Source organism: Emys orbicularis (assembly GCF_028017835.1).
Source record: "Emys orbicularis isolate rEmyOrb1 chromosome 21 unlocalized genomic scaffold, rEmyOrb1.hap1 SUPER_21_unloc_7, whole genome shotgun sequence".
Lineage (NCBI taxonomy): Eukaryota > Metazoa > Chordata > Testudines > Emydidae > Emys > Emys orbicularis.
The window spans coordinates 47,414-67,833 of NW_027045161.1; the positions used below are offsets into that span (position 1 = coordinate 47,414).

At 61.4% G+C, this 20,420-nt stretch overlaps 1 protein-coding gene across 13 annotated transcripts in view; it reads left to right on the forward strand.

The window, feature by feature from the left end:
- The window catches only part of ATP2B3 (ATPase plasma membrane Ca2+ transporting 3), a 42,053-nt gene that overhangs the window by 13,971 nt on the left and 7,662 nt on the right, over nucleotides 1-20,420 (forward strand). For 4 of the 13 annotated variants that reach the window (XM_065423138.1, XM_065423139.1, XM_065423141.1 and 1 more), the window contains 17 exons: nucleotides 4,215-4,472; nucleotides 5,427-5,552; nucleotides 7,863-7,988; nucleotides 11,448-11,489; nucleotides 11,782-11,946; nucleotides 12,127-12,341; nucleotides 13,441-13,683; nucleotides 14,521-14,762; nucleotides 15,003-15,237; nucleotides 15,416-15,595; nucleotides 15,821-15,908; nucleotides 16,148-16,254; nucleotides 16,508-16,699; nucleotides 17,063-17,276; nucleotides 17,678-17,889; nucleotides 18,125-18,232; nucleotides 18,654-18,836. In XM_065423138.1, the coding sequence (XP_065279210.1) occupies nucleotides 4,215-4,472; nucleotides 5,427-5,552; nucleotides 7,863-7,988; nucleotides 11,448-11,489; nucleotides 11,782-11,946; nucleotides 12,127-12,341; nucleotides 13,441-13,683; nucleotides 14,521-14,762; nucleotides 15,003-15,237; nucleotides 15,416-15,595; nucleotides 15,821-15,908; nucleotides 16,148-16,254; nucleotides 16,508-16,699; nucleotides 17,063-17,276; nucleotides 17,678-17,889; nucleotides 18,125-18,232; nucleotides 18,654-18,836 (2,936 nt within the window). The remainder of the gene's footprint in view (nucleotides 1-4,214; nucleotides 4,473-5,426; nucleotides 5,553-7,862; nucleotides 7,989-11,447; nucleotides 11,490-11,781; nucleotides 11,947-12,126; nucleotides 12,342-13,440; nucleotides 13,684-14,520; nucleotides 14,763-15,002; nucleotides 15,238-15,415; nucleotides 15,596-15,820; nucleotides 15,909-16,147; nucleotides 16,255-16,507; nucleotides 16,700-17,062; nucleotides 17,277-17,677; nucleotides 17,890-18,124; nucleotides 18,233-18,653; nucleotides 18,837-20,420) is intronic. The other 9 variants (XM_065423142.1, XM_065423145.1, XM_065423149.1 and 6 more) reach the window with 7 other exon arrangements.

The window sequence follows — 20,420 nt, forward strand, 5'->3', positions numbered from 1 at the left end:
ATCCACCCGCTGACCCATCCATCCGTCCGTCTGGTACGCCTCCATCCGTCCATCCACTGACCTGTCCGTCCACCCGCTGCTCCGTCCGTCTGGTACGCCTCCATCCGTCCATCCACTGACCTGTCCGTCCACCCGCTGCTCCGTCCGTCCATCCACCCGCTGACCCATCCATCCGTCCGTCTGGTACGCCTCCATCCGTCCATCCACTGACCTACCCGTCCACCCATTGCTCCGTCCATCCATCCACCCGCTGCTCCGTCCGTCCGTCTGGTACGCCTCCATCCGTCCATCCACTGACCTACCCGTCCACCCGCTGCTCCGTCCATCCATCCACCCGCTGACCCGTCCATCCGCTATGCCTCTATCCATCCATCCGCTGATCCGTCCATCCACCCATCTGCTGACCCATTCATACATCCGTCTGCTGCTACTCCCTTGTCCACCCACTGCTCTATCCGTCCGTCCACCCGCTGCTCCGGCCATCCATCCACCCGCTGCTCCGTCCGTCCACCCGCTGACCCATCCATCCGTCCTTCTGGTACGCCTCCATCCGTCCATCCACTGACCTACCCATCCACCTGCTGGTCTGTCCATCCGTCCATCTTCTACTCCTCCATCCATCCACCCGCTGGTCCGTTCATCCATCAACCCGCTGACCTATCCATCCGTCCATCTGGTACTCCTCATCCGTCCATCCACTGACCTACCTGTCCACCCACTGGTCCGTCCATCCACCCGCCAGTCCATCCGTCCACTACGCCTCCATCCATCCATCCTCTGATCCATCCGTCCATCCATCTGCTGACCCATTCATCCATCTGTCTGCTGCTACTCCCTTGTCCACCCACTGCTCCATCTGTCCGTCCACCTGCTGGTCCGTCCATCCGCTACGCCTCCATCCATCCATCTGCTACTCCGTCCGTCCATCCATCCACTGACCCATTCATCCATCCATATGATCACTGATCCGTCCGTCCGTCCATCCATCCACTGATCCGTCCATCCATCCATCGGCTACTCCGTCCGTCCATCCATCCATCCATCCATCCACTGACCCATTCATCCATCCATATGGTCACTAATCCGTCCGTCCGTCCATCCATCCACTGATCCGTCCATCCATCCATCTGCTACTCCATCCATCCGTCCATCCACCCACTGATCCATCCGTCTGTCCACTGACCCATCTATCCGTCTTTCTGCTACTCCTCTATCCATCCCTCCATCCATCCAACTGCTTCTCGTCCATCCACTGACCTGCCCGTCCACCCATCCGCTGACCCATCGGTCCATCTGCTACTCCTCCATCCATCTGGTTGGCCACTGATCCATCTGGCCGGCCATCTGCTGACCCATCCATCTATCCGTCTGCTCCTCCATCAATTAGTGCATCCGTTCATCTGCTGATCCATCCATTCGGCTGCTGACCTGTTCATCCAACAGCTTCACCATCTGCTCCATCCGTCCGTCCGTCCGTCTACTGACCCACCTGTCCGTCTGCTGATCCATCCGTCCTTCCAACCACTGACCCATCCACCCGTCCGTCTGTCCACTGACCCATGCATCCATCCACTGACCCATCCATCCGTCCATCCACTGGCCTACCCGTCCATCCGCTGATCCATTCGTCCATCCAACCACTGACCCATCCATCCATCCGTCCGTCCATCTACTGACCCACCTGTCCGTCCGCTGATCCATCCATCCATCCATCCAACCACTGATCCATCTGTCCATCCACTGACCCACCCGTCTGTCCGCTGATCCATTCGTCCATCCAACCACTGACCCATCCATCCATCCATCCATCCATCCATCCACTGACCGATCCATCCATCCACTGATCCATCCGTCCATCCAACCAACCACTGACCCATCCATCCATCCATCCAACCACTGATCCATCTGTCCATCCACTGACCCACCCGTCTGTCCGCTGATCCATTCGTCCATCCAACCACTGACCCATCCATCCATCCATCCATCCATCCATCCATCCATCCATCCATCCATCCACTGACCGATCCATCCATCCACTGATCCATCCGTCCATCCAACCAACCACTGACCCATCCATCCATCCATCCATCCATCCATCCATCCACTGACCCATCCATCCGTCCATCCACTGACCCACCCATCAGTCCACTGATCCATCCGTCCATCCAACCACTGATCCATCCATCTGTCCACTGACCCACCCGTCCATCCGCTGATCCATTCGTCCATCCAACCACTGACCCATCCATCCATCCGTCCGTCCATCTACTGACCCACCTGTCCGTCCGCTGATCCATCCATCCATCCATCCAACCACTGATCCATCTGTCCATCCACTGACCCACCCGTCTGTCCGCTGATCCATTCGTCCATCCAACCACTGACCCATCCATCCATCCATCCATCCATCCATCCACTGACCGATCCATCCATCCACTGATCCGTCCATCCATCCATCTGCTACTCCATCCATCCGTCCATCCACCCACTGATCCATCCGTCTGTCCACTGACCCATCTATCCGTCTTTCTGCTACTCCTCTATCCATCCCTCCATCCATCCAACTGCTTCTCGTCCATCCACTGACCTGCCCGTCCACCCATCCGCTGACCCATCGGTCCATCTGCTACTCCTCCATCCATCTGGTTGGCCACTGATCCATCTGGCCGGCCATCTGCTGACCCATCCATCTATCCGTCTGCTCCTCCATCAATTAGTGCATCCGTTCATCTGCTGATCCATCCATTCGGCTGCTGACCTGTTCATCCAACAGCTTCACCATCTGCTCCATCCGTCCGTCCGTCCGTCTACTGACCCACCTGTCCGTCTGCTGATCCATCCGTCCTTCCAACCACTGACCCATCCACCCGTCCGTCTGTCCACTGACCCATGCATCCATCCACTGACCCATCCATCCGTCCATCCACTGACCCACCCGTCTGTCCGCTGATCCATTCGTCCATCCAACCACTGACCCATCCATCCATCCATCCATCCATCCATCCATCCACTGACCGATCCATCCATCCACTGATCCATCCGTCCATCCAACCAACCACTGACCCATCCATCCATCCATCCAACCACTGATCCATCTGTCCATCCACTGACCCACCCGTCTGTCCGCTGATCCATTCGTCCATCCAACCACTGACCCATCCATCCATCCATCCATCCATCCATCCACTGACCGATCCATCCATCCACTGATCCATCCGTCCATCCAACCAACCACTGACCCATCCATCCATCCATCCAACCACTGATCCATCTGTCCATCCACTGACCCACCCGTCTGTCCGCTGATCCATTCGTCCATCCAACCACTGACCCATCCATCCATCCGTCCGTCCATCTACTGACCCACCTGTCCGTCCGCTGATCCATCCATCCATCCATCCAACCACTGATCCATCTGTCCATCCACTGACCCACCCGTCTGTCCGCTGATCCATTCGTCCATCCAACCACTGACCCATCCATCCATCCATCCATCCATCCATCCATCCATCCATCCACTGACCGATCCATCCATCCACTGATCCATCCGTCCATCCAACCAACCACTGACCCATCCATCCATCCATCCATCCATCCATCCATCCATCCATCCATCCATCCATCCATCCATCCATCCACTGACCCATCCATCCGTCCATCCACTGACCCACCCATCAGTCCACTGATCCATCCGTCCATCCAACCACTGATCCATCCATCTGTCCACTGACCCACCCGTCCATCCGCTGAGCTATCCATCCATCCAACCACTGACCCATCCATCCATCCGTCCATCCACTGACCCACCCATCCGTCCGTTGATCCATCCATCCATCCAACCACTGACCCACCCATCCGTCCGTTGATCCATCCGTCCATCCAACCACTGACCCATCCATCCGTCCGGCCAGCGGTCCGCCCACCTATCCGGCCACCCATCCATCCCCTGCCCCATCCCTGTGCTCATCCATCAGCCCACCCACGCCCTGACACATTTCCCCCACTGCAGACCCTTCCCACCCCTGGCTGGGGGCTCCCCACCCTAATGCCACCTGGCCTCTGGGGGGACTTCCTCCTCCATTGTCCCTGTCTGTCAGCCTCAATGCATGTTCCCTTTCCTTGGCTCTGGCCTGACCTCCAACTCCTCCTTCCTGTACCATTCCCTCTCTCTCTCCTTCTGCTCCGCCCTGGTCCTGCCCCGTGGTGTGGCGCAGCCTGTGGGAATCTGGCCGCGGGGGCGGAGGACGAGGGCGAGTCGGAGGCCGGCTGGATCGAGGGGGCGGCCATCCTGCTCTCCGTCATCTGTGTGGTGCTGGTCACGGCCTTCAACGACTGGAGCAAGGAGAAGCAGTTCCGGGGGCTCCAGAGCCGCATCGAGCAGGAGCAGAAATTCGCCGTCGTCCGCAACGGGCAGCAGATCCAGATCCCCGTGGCCGAGCTGGTGGTGGGAGACATCGCCCAGATCAAATACGGTGAGTGCGCCCTGATGCCGGGCTCGGGGGGTGATCCAGGGCAGCCCAGAGGCCAGGGCAGGGGGACTTGCAGGGAGGGGGTGATCCCAACACCATGGCAGAGGGGCTCGTGGGACTGATCTGGGAAGGGATAGATTGGCATATGGCTCTGATCCCAGGTGGCATGTGTGTACCATCGGGGGCAGAGGGGTATGCAGGTCCCATCTGGGGGGCAGAGGGACTCATGGGTCAAGATCCACAATGACTGGGCCGAGGGCACAGGGGGTCTGATCTTGGGGCGGCCCGATGCTGGGGCAGATGGGCATTGTCACGGAGTGTGGGGGGACACAAGGCTCTGCACCCCCGGCTTCCTGCGATTCCCCGCGACTCTCAGCTAGCCAGTAAAGCAGAAGGTTTATTTAGACGACAGGAACACGGCCCAAGACAGGTCTTGCAGGCACAGACAACAGGACCCCCCCCAATTAGGTCCCCCCCCAATTAGGTACACAGCCCCATTGGGGGATCAGAGCCCCATCTGGGCTGCCCTCCAGTCCACCAGCCAGCTCCTGAAAACCTAACTCCCTCCAGCGTCTCTCACCCAGCCTCCCCCGGCTCCTCCCCCAGCCTTTGTCCAGTTTCCTGGGCAAAGGTGTCACCTGGCCCCAGCCCCCTCCTGGGTTCTCACGTTAGGGTATCCTCCCTCAAGGCCCATCTCCCATCCCCCAATGCAGCCCCCCAGCCAACCCCCCCTGCAACCTTCCCCGGCCCACACTCCCCACTCAGCATTCAACCACCACATTGAGAACAGGCCCAGTTCGCCACAGGCATGTTGGTGTGATCTGAGAAGGGCTTGTGGGGCATGTGGGTGCCATCTGGGCTATGCAGGTCCCATGTGGGGGGCAGATCCAGGGAGGCCCGACACCAGGGCAGAGGGACACACAGGTCTCATGTGGGCCATTTTCTCCCCTTCGCCAGGCGACCTGCTCCCTGCTGACGGGGTTCTGATCCAGGGGAACGACCTGAAGATTGACGAGAGCTCCCTGACCGGGGAATCAGACCATGTGCGGAAATCCGTGGAGAAAGATCCCATGCTGCTCTCAGGTGTGTGAGTGTGTGTGTGTGTGGGGGGGGGGGGGGGGGGGCATTAGGTCAGCCTAAGTGCTGGCCCTAGGGAGCGCTGTGCTGTGGGGCAGGGGGCTCAGTGGGGGGCGCTCTCCCCTGGCAGTCCATGCCGGGTGCTAGGGGGCGCTGTGCTGGGGGCAGGGGCTCAGTGGGGGGCGCTCTCCCCTGGCAGTCCATGCCGGGTGCTAGGGGGCGCTGTGCTGTGGGGTGGGGGGGCTCAGTGTGGGGCGCTCTCCCCTGGCAGTCCATGCCGGGTGCTAGGGGGCGCTGTGCTCTGGGGTGGGGGGGCTCAGTGGGGGGCGCTCTCCCCTGGCAGTCCATGCCGGGTGCTAGGGGGCGCTGTGCTGGGGGCAGGGGCTCAGTGGGGGGCGCTCTCCCCTGGCAGTCCATGCCGGGTGCTAGGGGGCGCTGTGCTAGGGGGCAGGGGCTCAGTGGGCAGCGCTCTCCCCCAGCCATCCATGCCGGGTGCTAGGGGGCGCTGTGCTAGGGGGCAGGGGCTCAGTGGGGGCGCTCTCCCCCAACCGTCCATGCCGGGTGCTAGGGGGCGCTGTGCTAGGGGGCAGGGGCTCAGTGGGGGGCGCTCTCCCCTGGCAGTCGATGCTGGGAGCTAGGGGGCGCTGTGCTGGGGGCAGGGGCTCAGTGGGGGGCGCTGTCCCCTGGCAGTCCATGCTGGGTGCTAGGGGGCGCTGTGCTGTGGGGTGGGGGGCTCAGTGGGGGCGCTCTCCCCCAGCCGTCCATGCCGGGTGCTAGGGGGCGCTGTGCTAGGGGGCAGGGGCTCAGTGGGGGCGCTCTCCCCTGGCAGTCGATGCCGGGTGCTAGGGGGCGCTGTGCTAGGGGGCAGGGGCTCAGTGGGGGCGCTCTCCCCTGGCAGTCGATGCCGGGTGCTAGGGGGCGCTGTGCTGGGGGCAGGGGCTCAGTGGGGGGTTGTGACAATGCGGTTCTGGCGGAACCCTACTGAGAGTGCCAACTCAGGACAAATTGCTCAAACAGGGCAGTTACAGCCCAAGGCTGGGGTTTTCCCACCTCTAAGGCAAACCAAACCAACCAGACTAAGAGGACTTCGGTCTCACCCCACTGGCTAACCGCAAGTCTCATAAGCAATCTCCTTGGACACTCCAGTTTCCCAGATTACCACCAGTGCCACTGGTTATGGGGACAAAAGGTTATGAAAACCAAGACCCCAGTAAAAGAAAAAGGTTCTCCTGATCCCAAAGGACCAAGCCCCAGACCCAGGTCAATATACAAATCAGATCTTACCCACAAATCACGCTGTTGCCAATCCTTTAGAATCTAATATCTAAAGGTTTATTCATAAAAGGAAAAAGATAGGGATGGGAGTTCGAATTGGTTAAATGGATTCAATTACATACAGTAATGGCAAAGTTCTTGGTTCAGGCTTGCAGCAGCGATAGAATAAACTGCAGGTTCCAATCAAGTCTCTGGAGTACATCCCCCGCTGGGATGGGTCCTCAGTCCTTTGTTCAAAGCTTCAGCTTGTAGCAAAGTTCCTCCAGAGGTGTGAAGCAGGATTGAAGACCAAATGGAGATGAGGCATTAGCCTTATATAGTCTTTTCCAGGTGTAAGAACACCCCTTTGTTCTTACTGTGGAAAATTACAGCAGAATGGAGTCTGGAGTCACATGGGCCAGTCCCTGCATACTTTGCTGAGTCTCAAGGCATATTTGCCTTTTCTCAATGAGTCCATTGTATAGCTGATGGTTCTTAATGGGCCATCAAGCAGGCTAGGCAGAGCTAACACCAGCTTGTCTGGGATGTCACGCAGAAGCATAGCATAAGTTTGCAACACAGACAGTATAGAGCCAATATTCATAACTTCAACTATAACACTGATACACATATAGACAGCAGAATTATAACCAGTAATCCATAACCTTGTCTTAGACACCCCATTTGACCCCCTTTATACAAGATTTGGGTGCCACTACAGGACCTCGGTTGCAACAATGATCTATATGGTCCCAGATTATATCAATAACGTCACAGGGGTGCTGTCCCCTGGCAGTCCATGCCGGGTGCTAGGGGGCGCTGTGCTGTGGGGTGGGGGGCTCAGTGGGGGCGCTCTCCCCCAGCCGTCCATGCCGGGTGCTAGGGGGCGCTGTGATGTGGGGTGGGGGGCTCAGTGGGGGGCGCTCTCCCCCGGCAGTCAGCGACTCTTGGAGGTGGTCTGCCGCAGAGCCATGAATGGAACCCAGGTGTCCTGAGTGGTGGAAGGGAGCTGACGGCCCGAGCACGCGTAGCCTCCTGTTCACTCTGCCTCTGCTTTCCCAGGCACCCACGTCATGGAAGGCTCGGGGCGGATGGTTGTCACGGCCGTCGGGGTGAACTCCCAGACTGGGATTATCTTCACCTTGCTGGGAGCCAGTGGGGAGGAAGAGGAGAAGAAGGATAAGAAAGGTGAGGGGCCTTTTTGGTTTCCTGGGGCTCGTTCTTGGTGTCCATTTTCATGTCCTCCTCCTGAGCTGGTTCTACCAGCTCCTGTTTTGCTGTGGTCAAGGTCTCCACCGTGTCATGCCTTGAGCGGGCTCCATCAGCTCCCGATGGCACCTCGTTGCGTGTGGACTCAATGTTGCTCATGGAGACTCTGTGCCATCGTGTGTTGACATTGAGTCTTCACCATCCCACATTGACTCGATGAGTGTGGTGGGGCCAGCGGTGGCCCATGTTGACTCAAAGCCTTTTTCTTGGGCAGACCCCGTTCCCTCAGCTCCAGCCCATGCTGGCTTAGTGTCACGCCATTTTGACTCGGTGGTGCTGGCCTTAGACTCACTGGGTTTCATTGTCCGTTCAAGGTGCCACTTCTGGATGCCCTGACAGCAGTTAAATCCACAGTCCTAGCAATAGACTCCAACCCAACTGCAAACTCCACCCTACAACTGCACTAAAGAACCATCTGCCAAGAAAAGCTCTGCTAGTCTGACTCCCCCCCTTCCACTCCCCACAGTGGCCTCTGAATCCCAAGGATCAGGTGGTGAAGAGCTCTGACACAACACCCGTCCGTATTGACACACCCTCATGTATTGACTCCCCATCAGTTCATATTGACCATCCCAATCCCCGACTGATTCATCCCCATCCTATGTTCACTCCACATAATCAATGTGGATTTGCACGGCCCCACCAGAATTCTGTACTGACTGGAGGACGTGGTGCACCCAAACTGGGTGGACGCAACGCCATTGGGCACTGACCCAACACCGTCCCTAACCGACTTGTTCTCCATTGGTATTGACCCAGCGCCAATGGACTCATTCTCCATCCATATTGGCCCAGCGCCATTTGGAACGGACTCATTTTCCGTGTGTATTTACCCAACACCATCACCAGCCAACTCATTCTCCAACCGCACTGACCTGATGCCACCCCTCACAGTCATTCTCCATCTGTATTCATCCAACACAATTGCTGATGGACTCATCCTCCGTCCACACTGACCTGACGCCACTTGGAACCGATTCACCCTCCATCCGTACTGACCCAACACCTTCACCAGCCATGTCATTCCCCTTCTGTATTGACCCCGTACACTTGCTAATGGGCTCGCGCTCAATCCCTATGGACCCAACTGACTCATTCTGCATCGGTGTGGACCCCATGACATCCTCAACCAAGTCATTCTCCGTCTATTGACCCAACATCATCACGGATGGACTCTCTCTGCATCCGTATTGACTGATTGCTAATTGACTCGTCCTCCATCTATATTGACCCATCCCTAACTGACTTCCTCTCCATCCACGCTGACCCAACGCTGATGGACTGATTTTTTCTCCATACTGAGCCAGTTAGCCACAGCATGGGGTCAGCATGGCTGGAGAATGACCCATCGCCAGTCAACTCCTTTCATGTCTGTATGGACCTAACCTCATCCCTAGCCAGCTCATTAGCTATCTTTATGGACCTGATGCTGCCCCATAGGAACTCACTACTCCATATTGCCTCCGCTTCAACAACGGTTGACTTCTTGTTGATCCACAGGGGCCACGCATCCTTGCTAAGTGACTCGCTGTCAACTTGCCTTGACTTGGCATTCTCGGGAGTCAACTCAGCCTTGCCAGTGACCGACGCCCATTCCCTATTGACTGGTCACTAACTATGTCCTATTGACTCCAGTTCATGTCCATGCTGAGTGCCGTCCTATGTTGACTGCCCGGCGTTGACTCCATAGATTCCTCTAGCGACCCGTTGTCCTCCTGGATCATCTCAGCACAGTTGTATCTAATAAGCCTCTGTGACGAACTGGGACTGTTCTGACTGTGGGCTTTGAATGCTGACAGGGGAGTGTGGCTAGGATAGTCTGCATTGGGGGATGGGAGACTGACCGACAGAGAATACCTGAGCATGTAACATGAGAACCCAGGAGGGGGCTGGGGCCAGGTGACACCTTTGCCCGGGAAACTGAACAAAGGCTGTGGGAGGGGTCGCTGAAGGGAGAGTTTCAGGAGCTGGCTAGTGACCATGGCTGGGAGGCAGACTGGGCTCTGACCTCCCAAGGGGGCTGGGGTGCCCTGGGACCCCAAGATGGACCTAACTGAGGGGGGTCCTGTTGTCTGTGCCTGCAAGACCTGTCTTGGACTGTGTTCCTGTCGTCTAAATAAACCTTCTGCTTTACTGGCTGGCTGAGAGTCATGGTGAATCGCAGGATGCCGGGGGTGCAGGGCCCTGAGTCCCCCCACACTCCGTGACAGCCTCCTCTTCATCGGACGCAGTGTTGCCTTCTGTTGGTTGGAGATCGGGGAGGTCAGCCCAGGGTTGCAGCCAAGAGAATTCACGTGGAAATGGAACCCTGAGGCCATGGCAGTCAGGGCGTGACTCCAGTTTGATCCTGGAGTAGCTGAGATCGGAATCTGGTCCTGCCCTCATTGCAATCAGGGGTGACTCCAGATTGACCCTGGGGAAGCTAAAATCAGAATCCAGCCCTGCTCCCATTGTAATCTGGCATATTCTGAATTCTGTGTTTTACTTCAGTGCAGTATAATGGTTGGGGTGGGGTGAGGGGCTGGGAGCCAGGACTCCTGGGTTCTCTCCTGGCTCTGGGAGGGGAGTGGGGACTGGTGGGTTAGAGCAGGGGGGGCTGGGAGCCAGGACTCCTGGGTTCTCTCCTGGCTCTGGGAGGGGAAGGGGTCTGGTGGTTACAGTGATATAACATGGCACTCTCCCGTGCCCTCGTTTGGAAGGATGGAGCCCTGCTGAGATAAATACCAGCCTGGAGAAGTTGCAGATGCGTCTCCCTGGCACAGACAATCCCGTAGACGGATGCAATCACACTCAGGTTTCCGGTGCTTTCTGCTGGAAGAGAGCAGCGTTTTAACGAGTATCTGCTGCCCCTGCAGGGCTGGGTTCTGAGCTCAGCTCCCCAGGGGCCAATCCGGAGTCACCCCTGATTGCAATGGGGGCCGGGCTGGGTGCTGAGCTCAGTCCCCTGGTGTCAATCCAGAGTCACTCCTGATTACAGTGGGGGCAGAGCTGGGTCCTGATTTCCGCTTCCGTGGAGTCCCGCCAGAGATTCTGCCCCAGCACAGAGCAGGGACAGACGGACACCCAGAGCAGGGCTCATCCCCTCCAGCAGGGGCGGCAGGGACACCCCTCCCCTGATACTCCCCCGGGAACCCTCAGTTCTAAGCAGTGCTGGGGGGGACCCTGCTATCTCCCCGAACTCAGAGCTCCAGCACTGCCTGTCCCTCCACACCTGCCCCCCTGCACAGACAGGAGTCCCCTCCCAGCCCTCCCCCAGCGCTGGCTCCCCGCGGGGCGGGCTGGGGGCTGCAGTGTCTCTGTGGCTCCATCATCTGTGTTGTCCTGTTCATCTGTCTGGCCTCAAGTGTCCTGTCTCTGTCGTCCCTTCTTCTGTTGTAGGGAAGCCCCAGGACGGTGTGGTGGAGAATATTCAGAACAAAGGTAACGGGCCAGGGGGACCCGGGCCCAGCTGGGGTCTCGGGGGAGACGACTTGAATTGGGACACTTTGCACGTTCACGGTCTGGTGGTTAGAGCAGGGGGGCTGGGAGCCAGGACTCCTGGGTTCTCTCCCCAGCTCGGGGAGGGGAGTGGAGGCTGGTGGATTAGAGCAGGGAGGGCCAGGAGCCAGGACTCCTGGGTTCTCGCCCCCGCTCTGGGAGTGGGTGTGGTGAATCCCCCTCCTATCCCGCTTTGGTGGGGCATTGACCTGCTTCCCTCCCTGTGTCCGCACAGCCAAGAAGCAGGACGGCGCGGTGGCCATGGAGATGCAGCCGCTGAAGAGCGCCGAGGGCGGCGAGATGGAGGATCGGGAGAAGAAGAAAACCAGCGCGCCCAAGAAAGAGAAATCCGTGCTGCAGGGCAAGCTCACCAAACTGGCTGTGCAGATTGGGAAAGCAGGTGTTGATCCCTTCCGTGCTGGGGTGCTGGCTCCCCCCCGGCCCAGGGCAGGGACAGGCTGGCTCAGGGGGGCAGGGAATGGGGCCTGGGGCCTGTCCCCTCTAGGGGGAGCCAGCTGTGATCTGGGGCTGGACCCTCCCCCCCCCCCCCACTAACCCCTCTCCCCCAACCTCCGGGCAGGTCTGGTGATGTCGGCCATCACCGTGATCATCCTGGTACTGTACTTCGTGATCCAGACCTTCGTGTTGGACGGGCGGGTCTGGCTGGCCGAGTGCACCCCCGTCTATGTCCAGTACTTCGTCAAGTTCTTCATCATCGGTGTCACCGTGCTGGTGGTGGCCGTGCCCGAGGGGCTGCCCTTGGCCGTCACCATCTCCCTGGCCTACTCCGTCAAGGTGAGGGGGTGGGGGGCCGTGGCGCGGCCTCGTGGGCTTCTGTCTGTGCACCTGGGACTGCCGGCGTCTCGGGTGGTGCCCATGGATGGACTGGTACTGCCACATTTGCTTGGGTCCATCCATAGATGGGTGCCACCATGTTGGCTTGTGTCCATCCGTCCGTCCATCCAACCCTCCCTGGGCGCCGCCATGTTGGCTTGTGTCCATCTGTCCATCCATCCGTCCAACCCTCCCTGGGCGCCGCCATGTTGGCTTGTGTCCATCTGTCCATCCGTCCGTCCAACCCTCCCTGGGCGCCGCCATGTTGGCTTGTGTCCATCTGTCCATCCGTCCGTCCAACCCTCCCTGGGCGCCGCCATGTTGGCTTGTGTCCATCCGTCTGTCCGTCCAACCCTCCCTGGGCGCCGCCATGTTGGCTTGTGTCCATCTGTCCATCCGTCCGTCCAACCCTCCCTGGGCGCCACCATGTTGGCTTGTGTCCATTTGTCCGTCCAACCCTCCCTGGGCGCCGCTGTGTTGGCTTGTGCCTGTCCACCTCATCCATCCATGGGCACCATTTTGTTTTTTTCTCATTGGTGTGGCCATAATGATTTGTATCCATCCATTGTTGGGCACCACGTTGGCTCGCATCCATCCACTGATGAACGTCAGTTGGGATCATACCCGTCCGTGCACTGGCGCGGCCCTATTGGGCTGTGCCCGTCCATCCGTGGGCATGGCCACTTGGTGCTGAAGGATGCAGCCACCAGATGTAGCGGGGCTGTTGTGGGGTGGCGGGACGCAGGAGCAGACAGAAACAAGGGGGCGTGGGGAGGGGAGCCCACAGAGCTCCAGGGGAGAGGGATCCGGCAGCGGGAGACGGTTGCCCCTATGGGTGTCGCCCAGGTCTGTCTCAGAACGCGCTGTGGGCAGACGGGTGTGGTCCGGCACCGGGAACACGGTACACGGTGACTATGTCCCAGGAGGGTGCCCCCTAGTGGGCACAGCTGGAACCGGCTCCCTCACCGCACAGGGCCCACCGGTGTCTCCGGCTGGCTCCCGGCCTCGGGGTCAGATCTGAGGCTGACGCAGGGGTGGGGGTGTCCTCTCTGCCCTTCAGAAAATGATGAAGGACAATAACCTGGTGCGGCACCTGGACGCCTGCGAAACCATGGGCAATGCCACGGCCATCTGCTCCGACAAGACCGGCACCCTCACCACCAACCGCATGACGGTCGTGCAGGCCTACCTGGGCGACACCCACTACCGCCAGACGCCCGAGCCCGGCAGCCTGACGCCCCGCATCCTCGACCTGCTGGTGCACGCCATCGCCATCAACAGTGCCTATACCACCAAGATACTAGTGAGTGGGGGGCCCTGCGAGTCCCCTGCCCCCCTCCGGAACCTGGAGCCCCCGAACCGCCCCCCTGTCTCCCCCTGGTGCCCCCAAACCGCCCCCCGTCTCCCCCGGTGCCCCCGAACCGCCCCCCGTCTCCCCCTGGTGCCCCCGAACTGTCTCCCCCGGTGCCCCCGAACCGCCCCCCCATCTCCCCCTGGTGCCCCCAAACCACCCCCGTCTCCCTCTGGCGCCCCTGAACCTACCCCCGTCTCCCCCTGGTGCCCCCGAACTGCACCCCCGTCTCCCCCTGGTGCCCCCGAACCACGCCCCCTGTCTCCCCCGGCACCCCCGAACCAATCCCCTGTCTCCCCCTGGTGCCCCCGAACCACCCCCCCGTCTCCCCCGGTGCCCCCGAACCGCCCCCTGTCTCCCCCAGAGCCCCCGAACCAGCCCCCATCTCCCCCTGGTGCCCCCAAACCGCCCCCCGTCTCCCCCGGTGCCCCCCGTCCCCCTCTGGTGCCCCCAAACCGCCCCCCCGGCTCCCTCTGGTGCCCCCGAACCACCCCCATCTCCCTCTGGCGCCCCTGAACCTCCCATCCCAAACCTCCCACACCATCTTCCCCAGGTCCCCTGCGAATCTCCCCCTGGTGTCTCCCTGAAGGGGGAATTCAGCAGAGCTGGGAGGCTGGAGGGGGGACCCCAGCTGGGTCTCAGGGTGGCTGGGGGGCATGGCAAGGTTGGGGGGCTGGGGAGGGCAGAGGTGGGGAACTGGGGGGACGTGGCGGAGCTGGGGGCCGGGGGGAACGCGGCCAAGCCGGGGGGCCGGTGGAACCCGCAGCCCTGACGCCCGTCGCCCCACAGCCTCCAGAGAAGGACGGGGGCCTGCCACGGCAGGTAGGCAACAAGACGGAGTGCGCCCTGCTGGGCTTCCTGCTGGAGCTGCACCGCGACTACCAGCCTGTGCGCGACCAGCTGCCCGAGGAGAAGCTCTACAAGGTCTATACCTTCAACTCGGTCCGCAAGTCCATGAGCACCGTCACCCGCCTGCCCCAGGGCGGCTTCCGCGTCTTCAGCAAGGGCGCCTCCGAGATCCTGCTCAAAAAGTGAGTCCGGCCCCTGTGTCCCACCCCAGAGCTGGCTGCATCGTCCCTGGAGACTGGCCCCCGCGCCCTGCCCCAGAGGTGGCTGCACCTTGCTGTCGGGCGAGGGGTCCCCGTATAACCAGCCCCTGTCCCACCCCAGAGGTGGCTGCATGTTGCTGCCTGGCGAGAGGTCCCCATATACCCAGCCCCCCCACCCCACCCCAGAGGGGCCGGGTCTGAGCCAGGCGTCTCCCCTTCCAGGTGCTCCAACATCCTGAGCAGCAGCGGGGAGCTGCGCGGCTTCCGCCCGCGGGACCGGGACGAGATGGTGAAGAAGGTGATTGAGCCCATGGCGTGCGAGGGGCTGCGCACCATCTGCCTGGCCTTCCGGGACTTCGCCGCCGGCCCGGAGCCTGACTGGGAGAACGAGAACGACATCGTGGGGGAGCTCACCTGCATCGCCGTGGTCGGCATCGAGGACCCCGTCCGGCCCGAGGTACCGGCTCTGCTGGGGCGTCGGAAGGGGGCGGGGCTGGTGGTTAGAGCGGGGGGGGCGGGACTGGGAGCCAGGACTCCTGGGTTCTCTCCCCGGCTCTGGGATGGGAGGGGGGTTAGAGAGGTGTCAGGACTCCTGGGTTCCATCCGGTCCCGCTGTCCTTCCCCCACCCCCCCAGGTCCCCGAGGCCATCCGCAAATGCCAGAAGGCCGGGATCACCGTCCGGATGGTGACGGGCGACAACATCAACACGGCCCGGGCCATCGCCGCCAAGTGTGGGATCCTCCAGCCCGGGGAGGACTTCCTGTGCCTGGAGGGGAAGGAGTTCAACCGGCGCATCCGCAACGAGAAGGGAGAGGTATGGGGATAACGACCCTACTACCGCCGCCGCCGGCCCCACGGGTGATAACGGTACCACCGCCGCCACCGGCCCCTGGCCACGCCAACGGGGATAACGGCCCCACTGCTGCTGCCCTAGCTCCAGTTGGGGAGGGTTCATACTTTGGGGTTGGGGGTTGCCCCAGGTTTGGGGGGGGGTCCCCCACCATAAGCCGCTGACTCCAGCTGTTCCCCCCTCCCCCAGATCGAACAGGAGCGACTGGATAAGATCTGGCCCAAGCTGAGGGTCCTGGCCCGGTCGTCCCCCACCGACAAACACACCCTGGTGAAAGGTACAGACCGCGTGGGGGGGATGGGCTGAGGTGATGGCACCGTCGGAGGAGGGGGCTTTGGGGGTGTGGGGGGAGGGGACCGGGTGAGGATGCGGGGCGGAGATGGGGTCATGGGGGAGGGGGTGCTCGTGGGGCCCATGCAGGGTGGGGAGCTGGCGGGGGAGTGGGGGGCATGGGGGGAGAGGAAGGGGTGAGGGCTATGGGGCCCCCTCCTCCAGCTGAGCCCCCCACCCCCACAGGCATCATCGACAGCACCATCGGGGAGCAGCGGCAGGTCGTGGCCGTGACGGGGGACGGCACCAACGACGGGCCGGCGCTCAAGAAGGCCGACGTCGGCTTCGCTATGGTGAGATGCCCCCCGGGCGCCCCCCAGCCCAACGCCCCCTTCGAGCCCCCCCCACCTGCCCAGCCCCCTGCGCGCTCCAGGGCCCGTCCGGCGTCTGAAGCCCCCAAACTGCCCCCACCCGCCCCAGAAAGGGGATTTCCCACAATGCATTGGTGCACTTGCCCGTCTGTCCGGGGAGGGTGTGAGGGGCCGAGCTGGGGCGGGGGCCTGGGCCGCTGCCCCCCCGTGACCCCGCCGTCCGTCCCCCCCACAGGGCATCGCGGGCACCGACGTCGCCAAGGAGGCCTCGGACATCATCCTGACCGACGACAACTTCTCCAGCATCGTCAAGGCGGTGATGTGGGGCCGGAACGTGTACGACAGCATCTCCAAGTTCCTGCAGTTCCAGCTCACCGTCAACGTGGTGGCTGTGGTGGTGGCCTTCACCGGCGCCTGCATCACCCAGGTGGGGCGCGGGCGGGGGGGGAGGAAGGGATGGAGGGCGGCGTGGACAGAGAGATGCCCCGCCCCCTGGGCGCTGGCCCCGCCCCCTGTGCACTGACCCCTGGCCCCTGTGCACTGACCCCACCCCTGGGTGCTGGCCCCGCCCCTGGGTGCTGACCCCACCCCTCCATGTGCTGGCCCCGCCCCCCCTGGGCGCTGACCCCACCCCTGGGTGCTGGCCCCGCCCCTGCACACTGGCCCCGCCCCCTCCGTGCACTGACTCCGCCCCCTCCGTGCACTGACCCCACCCCTGCACACTGGCCCCGCCCCCTGCACACTGGCCCCGCCCCGTCTGTGCGCTGACCCCACCCCCGCCTCCCCCCAGGACTCCCCGCTCAAGGCGGTGCAGATGCTGTGGGTCAATCTCATCATGGACACATTCGCCTCCCTGGCGCTGGCCACCGAGCCGCCCACCGAGTCGCTGCTGCTCCGCAAGCCCTATGGGCGCAACAAGCCCCTCATCTCCCGCACCATGATGAAGAACATCCTGGGCCACGGCGTCTACCAGCTCAGCATCATCTTCACCCTGCTCTTCGCGGGTAGCGCCCGGGGCCGGCCGGCCGGGGGGCCTGTGCTGGGGGGCGGGATGCCGGGCCGGGGGGGCCGTGCTGGGGGGCGGGATGCTGGCCAGGGGGGCCGTGCTGGGGGGCGGGATGCCGGCCAGGGGGGCCGTGCTGGGGGGCGGGATGCCGGGCCGGGGGGCCCGTGCTGGGGGGCGAGATGCCGGCCAGGGGGGCCGTGCTGGGCGGCGGGATGCCGGGCTAGACGGGCCCGTGGGGGAGGGGGAGGCGGGATGCCGGGCTAGAGGGGCCCGTGGGGGAGGCGGGATGCCGGGCTAGAGGGGCCCGTGGGGGAGGGGGAGGCGGGATGCCGGGCTAGACGGGCCCGTGGGGAGGGGTCTCTGTGTCTGCCCCTGACGCCCCATCCTGCCCTCCCCCAGGGGAGATTATCTTCGACATCGACAGCGGGCGGAATGCCCCCCTGCACGCGCCCCCATCGGAGCATTACACCATCATCTTCAACACCTTCGTCCTGATGCAGCTTTTCAACGAGGTGAACGCCCGCAAGATCCACGGCGAACGGAACGTCTTCCAGGGCGTCTTCGGGAACCCCATCTTCTGCGCCATCGTCCTGGGCACCTTCGGCATCCAGGTACCTGGGGGGCCGGGCAGACTCCCCGACCCAGAGCGCGGCCGCGCCAGGCGCTGCACAAACCCTCCCCCCCCCCAAGCCAGAGCGCGGCCATGCCTGGCTCTGCACAAACCCTCCCCCTCCCAAGCCAGAGCACGGCCCTGCCCCCCCAACCCAGAGCACGGCCACGCCGGGCGCTGCACAGGCCCTGTCCCAGGCTGCTCCCCAGCTCAGCCCCCGTCTCCTTTCCCTGCAGATCGTCATCGTGCAGTTCGGGGGGAAGCCGTTCAGCTGCTCGCCCCTCAACGCCGAGCAGTGGCTCTGGTGCCTCTTCGTGGGCGTCGGCGAGCTCGTGTGGGGACAGGTGAGCAGCCCGACTTGCCTCCCTAGTGCCCTGCTCTTCTGTTCTGATCCCTGCTCCCCTCCCCTCCCACAGCCAGGAGAGAACCCAGGAGTCCTGGCTCCCAGCCCCCCCTGCTCTCACCCACCAGCCCCCACTCCCCTCCCAGAGCCGGGGAGGGAACCCAGGTGTCCGGGTTCATACATCAAGGCACCGACCCATTTCTCCATCCAGTGACTCCCCAGCAGTGGAGCTGAGACTCAGGGCGCTCACCATGTTTGGAGTCATAGACGTCGGCCAGAGTTGGATGGACAGAGCCGGGGGGGGGGCTGGGAGCAAGGACTCCTGGGTTCTCTCCCCAGCTCCAGGGTGGTGATTGGTGGGGGGGTCAGGGTCCTGTGTGTGCCTGGGGATGGGTTTAACCCCTTCTCTGACTCCCCTGCAGCTGATCGCCACCATCCCCACCAGCCACCTGAAATGCCTGAAGGAGGCGGGGCACGGTCCCGGCAAGGACGAGATCACAGACGAGGAGATGGCGGAAGATGAGGAGGAGATAGACCATGCCGAGCGGGAGCTGCGCCGAGGCCAGATCCTCTGGTTCCGTGGCCTCAACCGCATCCAGACCCAGGTAGGGCCCGGGGTATCCCACCGCCCCCACCAATGCATTAATCCGCCTCCCTTTCTGATCTCCCCTCCGCACCCCTTCACGCTCATGCCTGGAATGGGGAATGTGGGATCCCACTTCCCCCACCAACATGTCAACAAGCTCGCCCCCCTCCCTTTCCCACCTTCCCCTTCCCCACTCCCCTTTTTGCTTTTGTGCCTAGAGATGACGGGAGGAGAGAGATGGCCAGGAATCTCCTAACCCCGAGCAGGGGATCCGGTGGCCACTTGGCTCATGGCCCTGTTGTTTCCACCTTCAATTCCTGCTCAAACCAATAGGAGACCCAGATGTCCTGAGTCTGATCTGGGGCGGCAGGCAGGAAACCGGGCTAGATGGGCACCCATGGTATTATCCGTTGGCAGGTGGGAAGGCATCTCCTAAGCCACTCAGGACACCAGAATGGGGTGTTTCTTGTCACCCAGTTCGTAACCTGGCCCCTCTAACTTGCAGACCCTGGGCATCGGTGTTTGCACCCTAGTGAGATGAATGGGGCAGCTCCCCCCTTCTCAGAGTGATTGGGTCAGGCTCTCTGCAAACTCAGGCATGGCTGGTGAGGAGCCAGGACCCCGGGGTTTTTGCTGTCATTTGACCCTCCCTCTGCCCAGAGAGTTTTTCTCCAACCATCATTTATGTGTAGTCCCATAGTCCCCCTAGCCGGGCTCTGCACGGACCTTATACCCTAGGGGATGGATTTCAGCCCTGGCTCTGTAGCCAAATGAGCCCCAGATGGGAGATGTGACTTCCCCTGCCCCCAACCTTAACTCTTCCCTCTGCATGGCCCCCTCCTGAGCCCATTGCGCTCCATCTTGCACCTCTGACCCCAGGGTGTGGGGGCGCACTTCAGGACGGGGAGTGGGCAGAGTTAAGGTTATTTTGGGAAACGTCTCCATCGTCCCCCACAGGACGCGGGAGAGGGAGCCGGACTGACTGCGGCTGGCTATAAGGTGCCAGTTCTTAAGGGGGCGACAGCCCAATTCCCCCTGGGGCCATCCCTGGGCATCCTTGTTTGGGTGCTGGGAGGAATTCCCCAGGCAGGATGTGATTGGAGAAAGCTGAGGAATATCAGCGACCGGACCTGGTAGACGATTCCTCCAGCATTTTCTACAAAACAAGGATTTCGTTTGGGAGGGGGACCCCTAAGGTTTTCAGCTGGAAAAATTCAAATTGTTTGGTTGCTGGGGAAAAGAATAGTTTTGGCCTGAAACATGTTCAGATTTTGGGCCCAAAATACTCAGTGCTGGAGTGTAACAAGGCAGTTTTCAGCCAGGGTTACACCATTTTGGGACCACAAATATGTGGGTTTGGTCAGACACATTCTGGTTCGGGCAAATTTTGGGATGACAATAATTGGTTTTCAGACCCAAAAATGCAGTTTTCGGTCAAAAACGTTGGTTTTGGCCATTTTTGGTCAAAAATATCCAGTTTTCAGAAGTTTTCAACCAAAAATTCTCTCTCTGAGGGGAGAAGATGAAAATAATTGGGGTTTTTTTTCATCCAAAATACAGTTTTTGGCCAAAAAATACACAGTTTGGGGTAATTTTCAGCCCA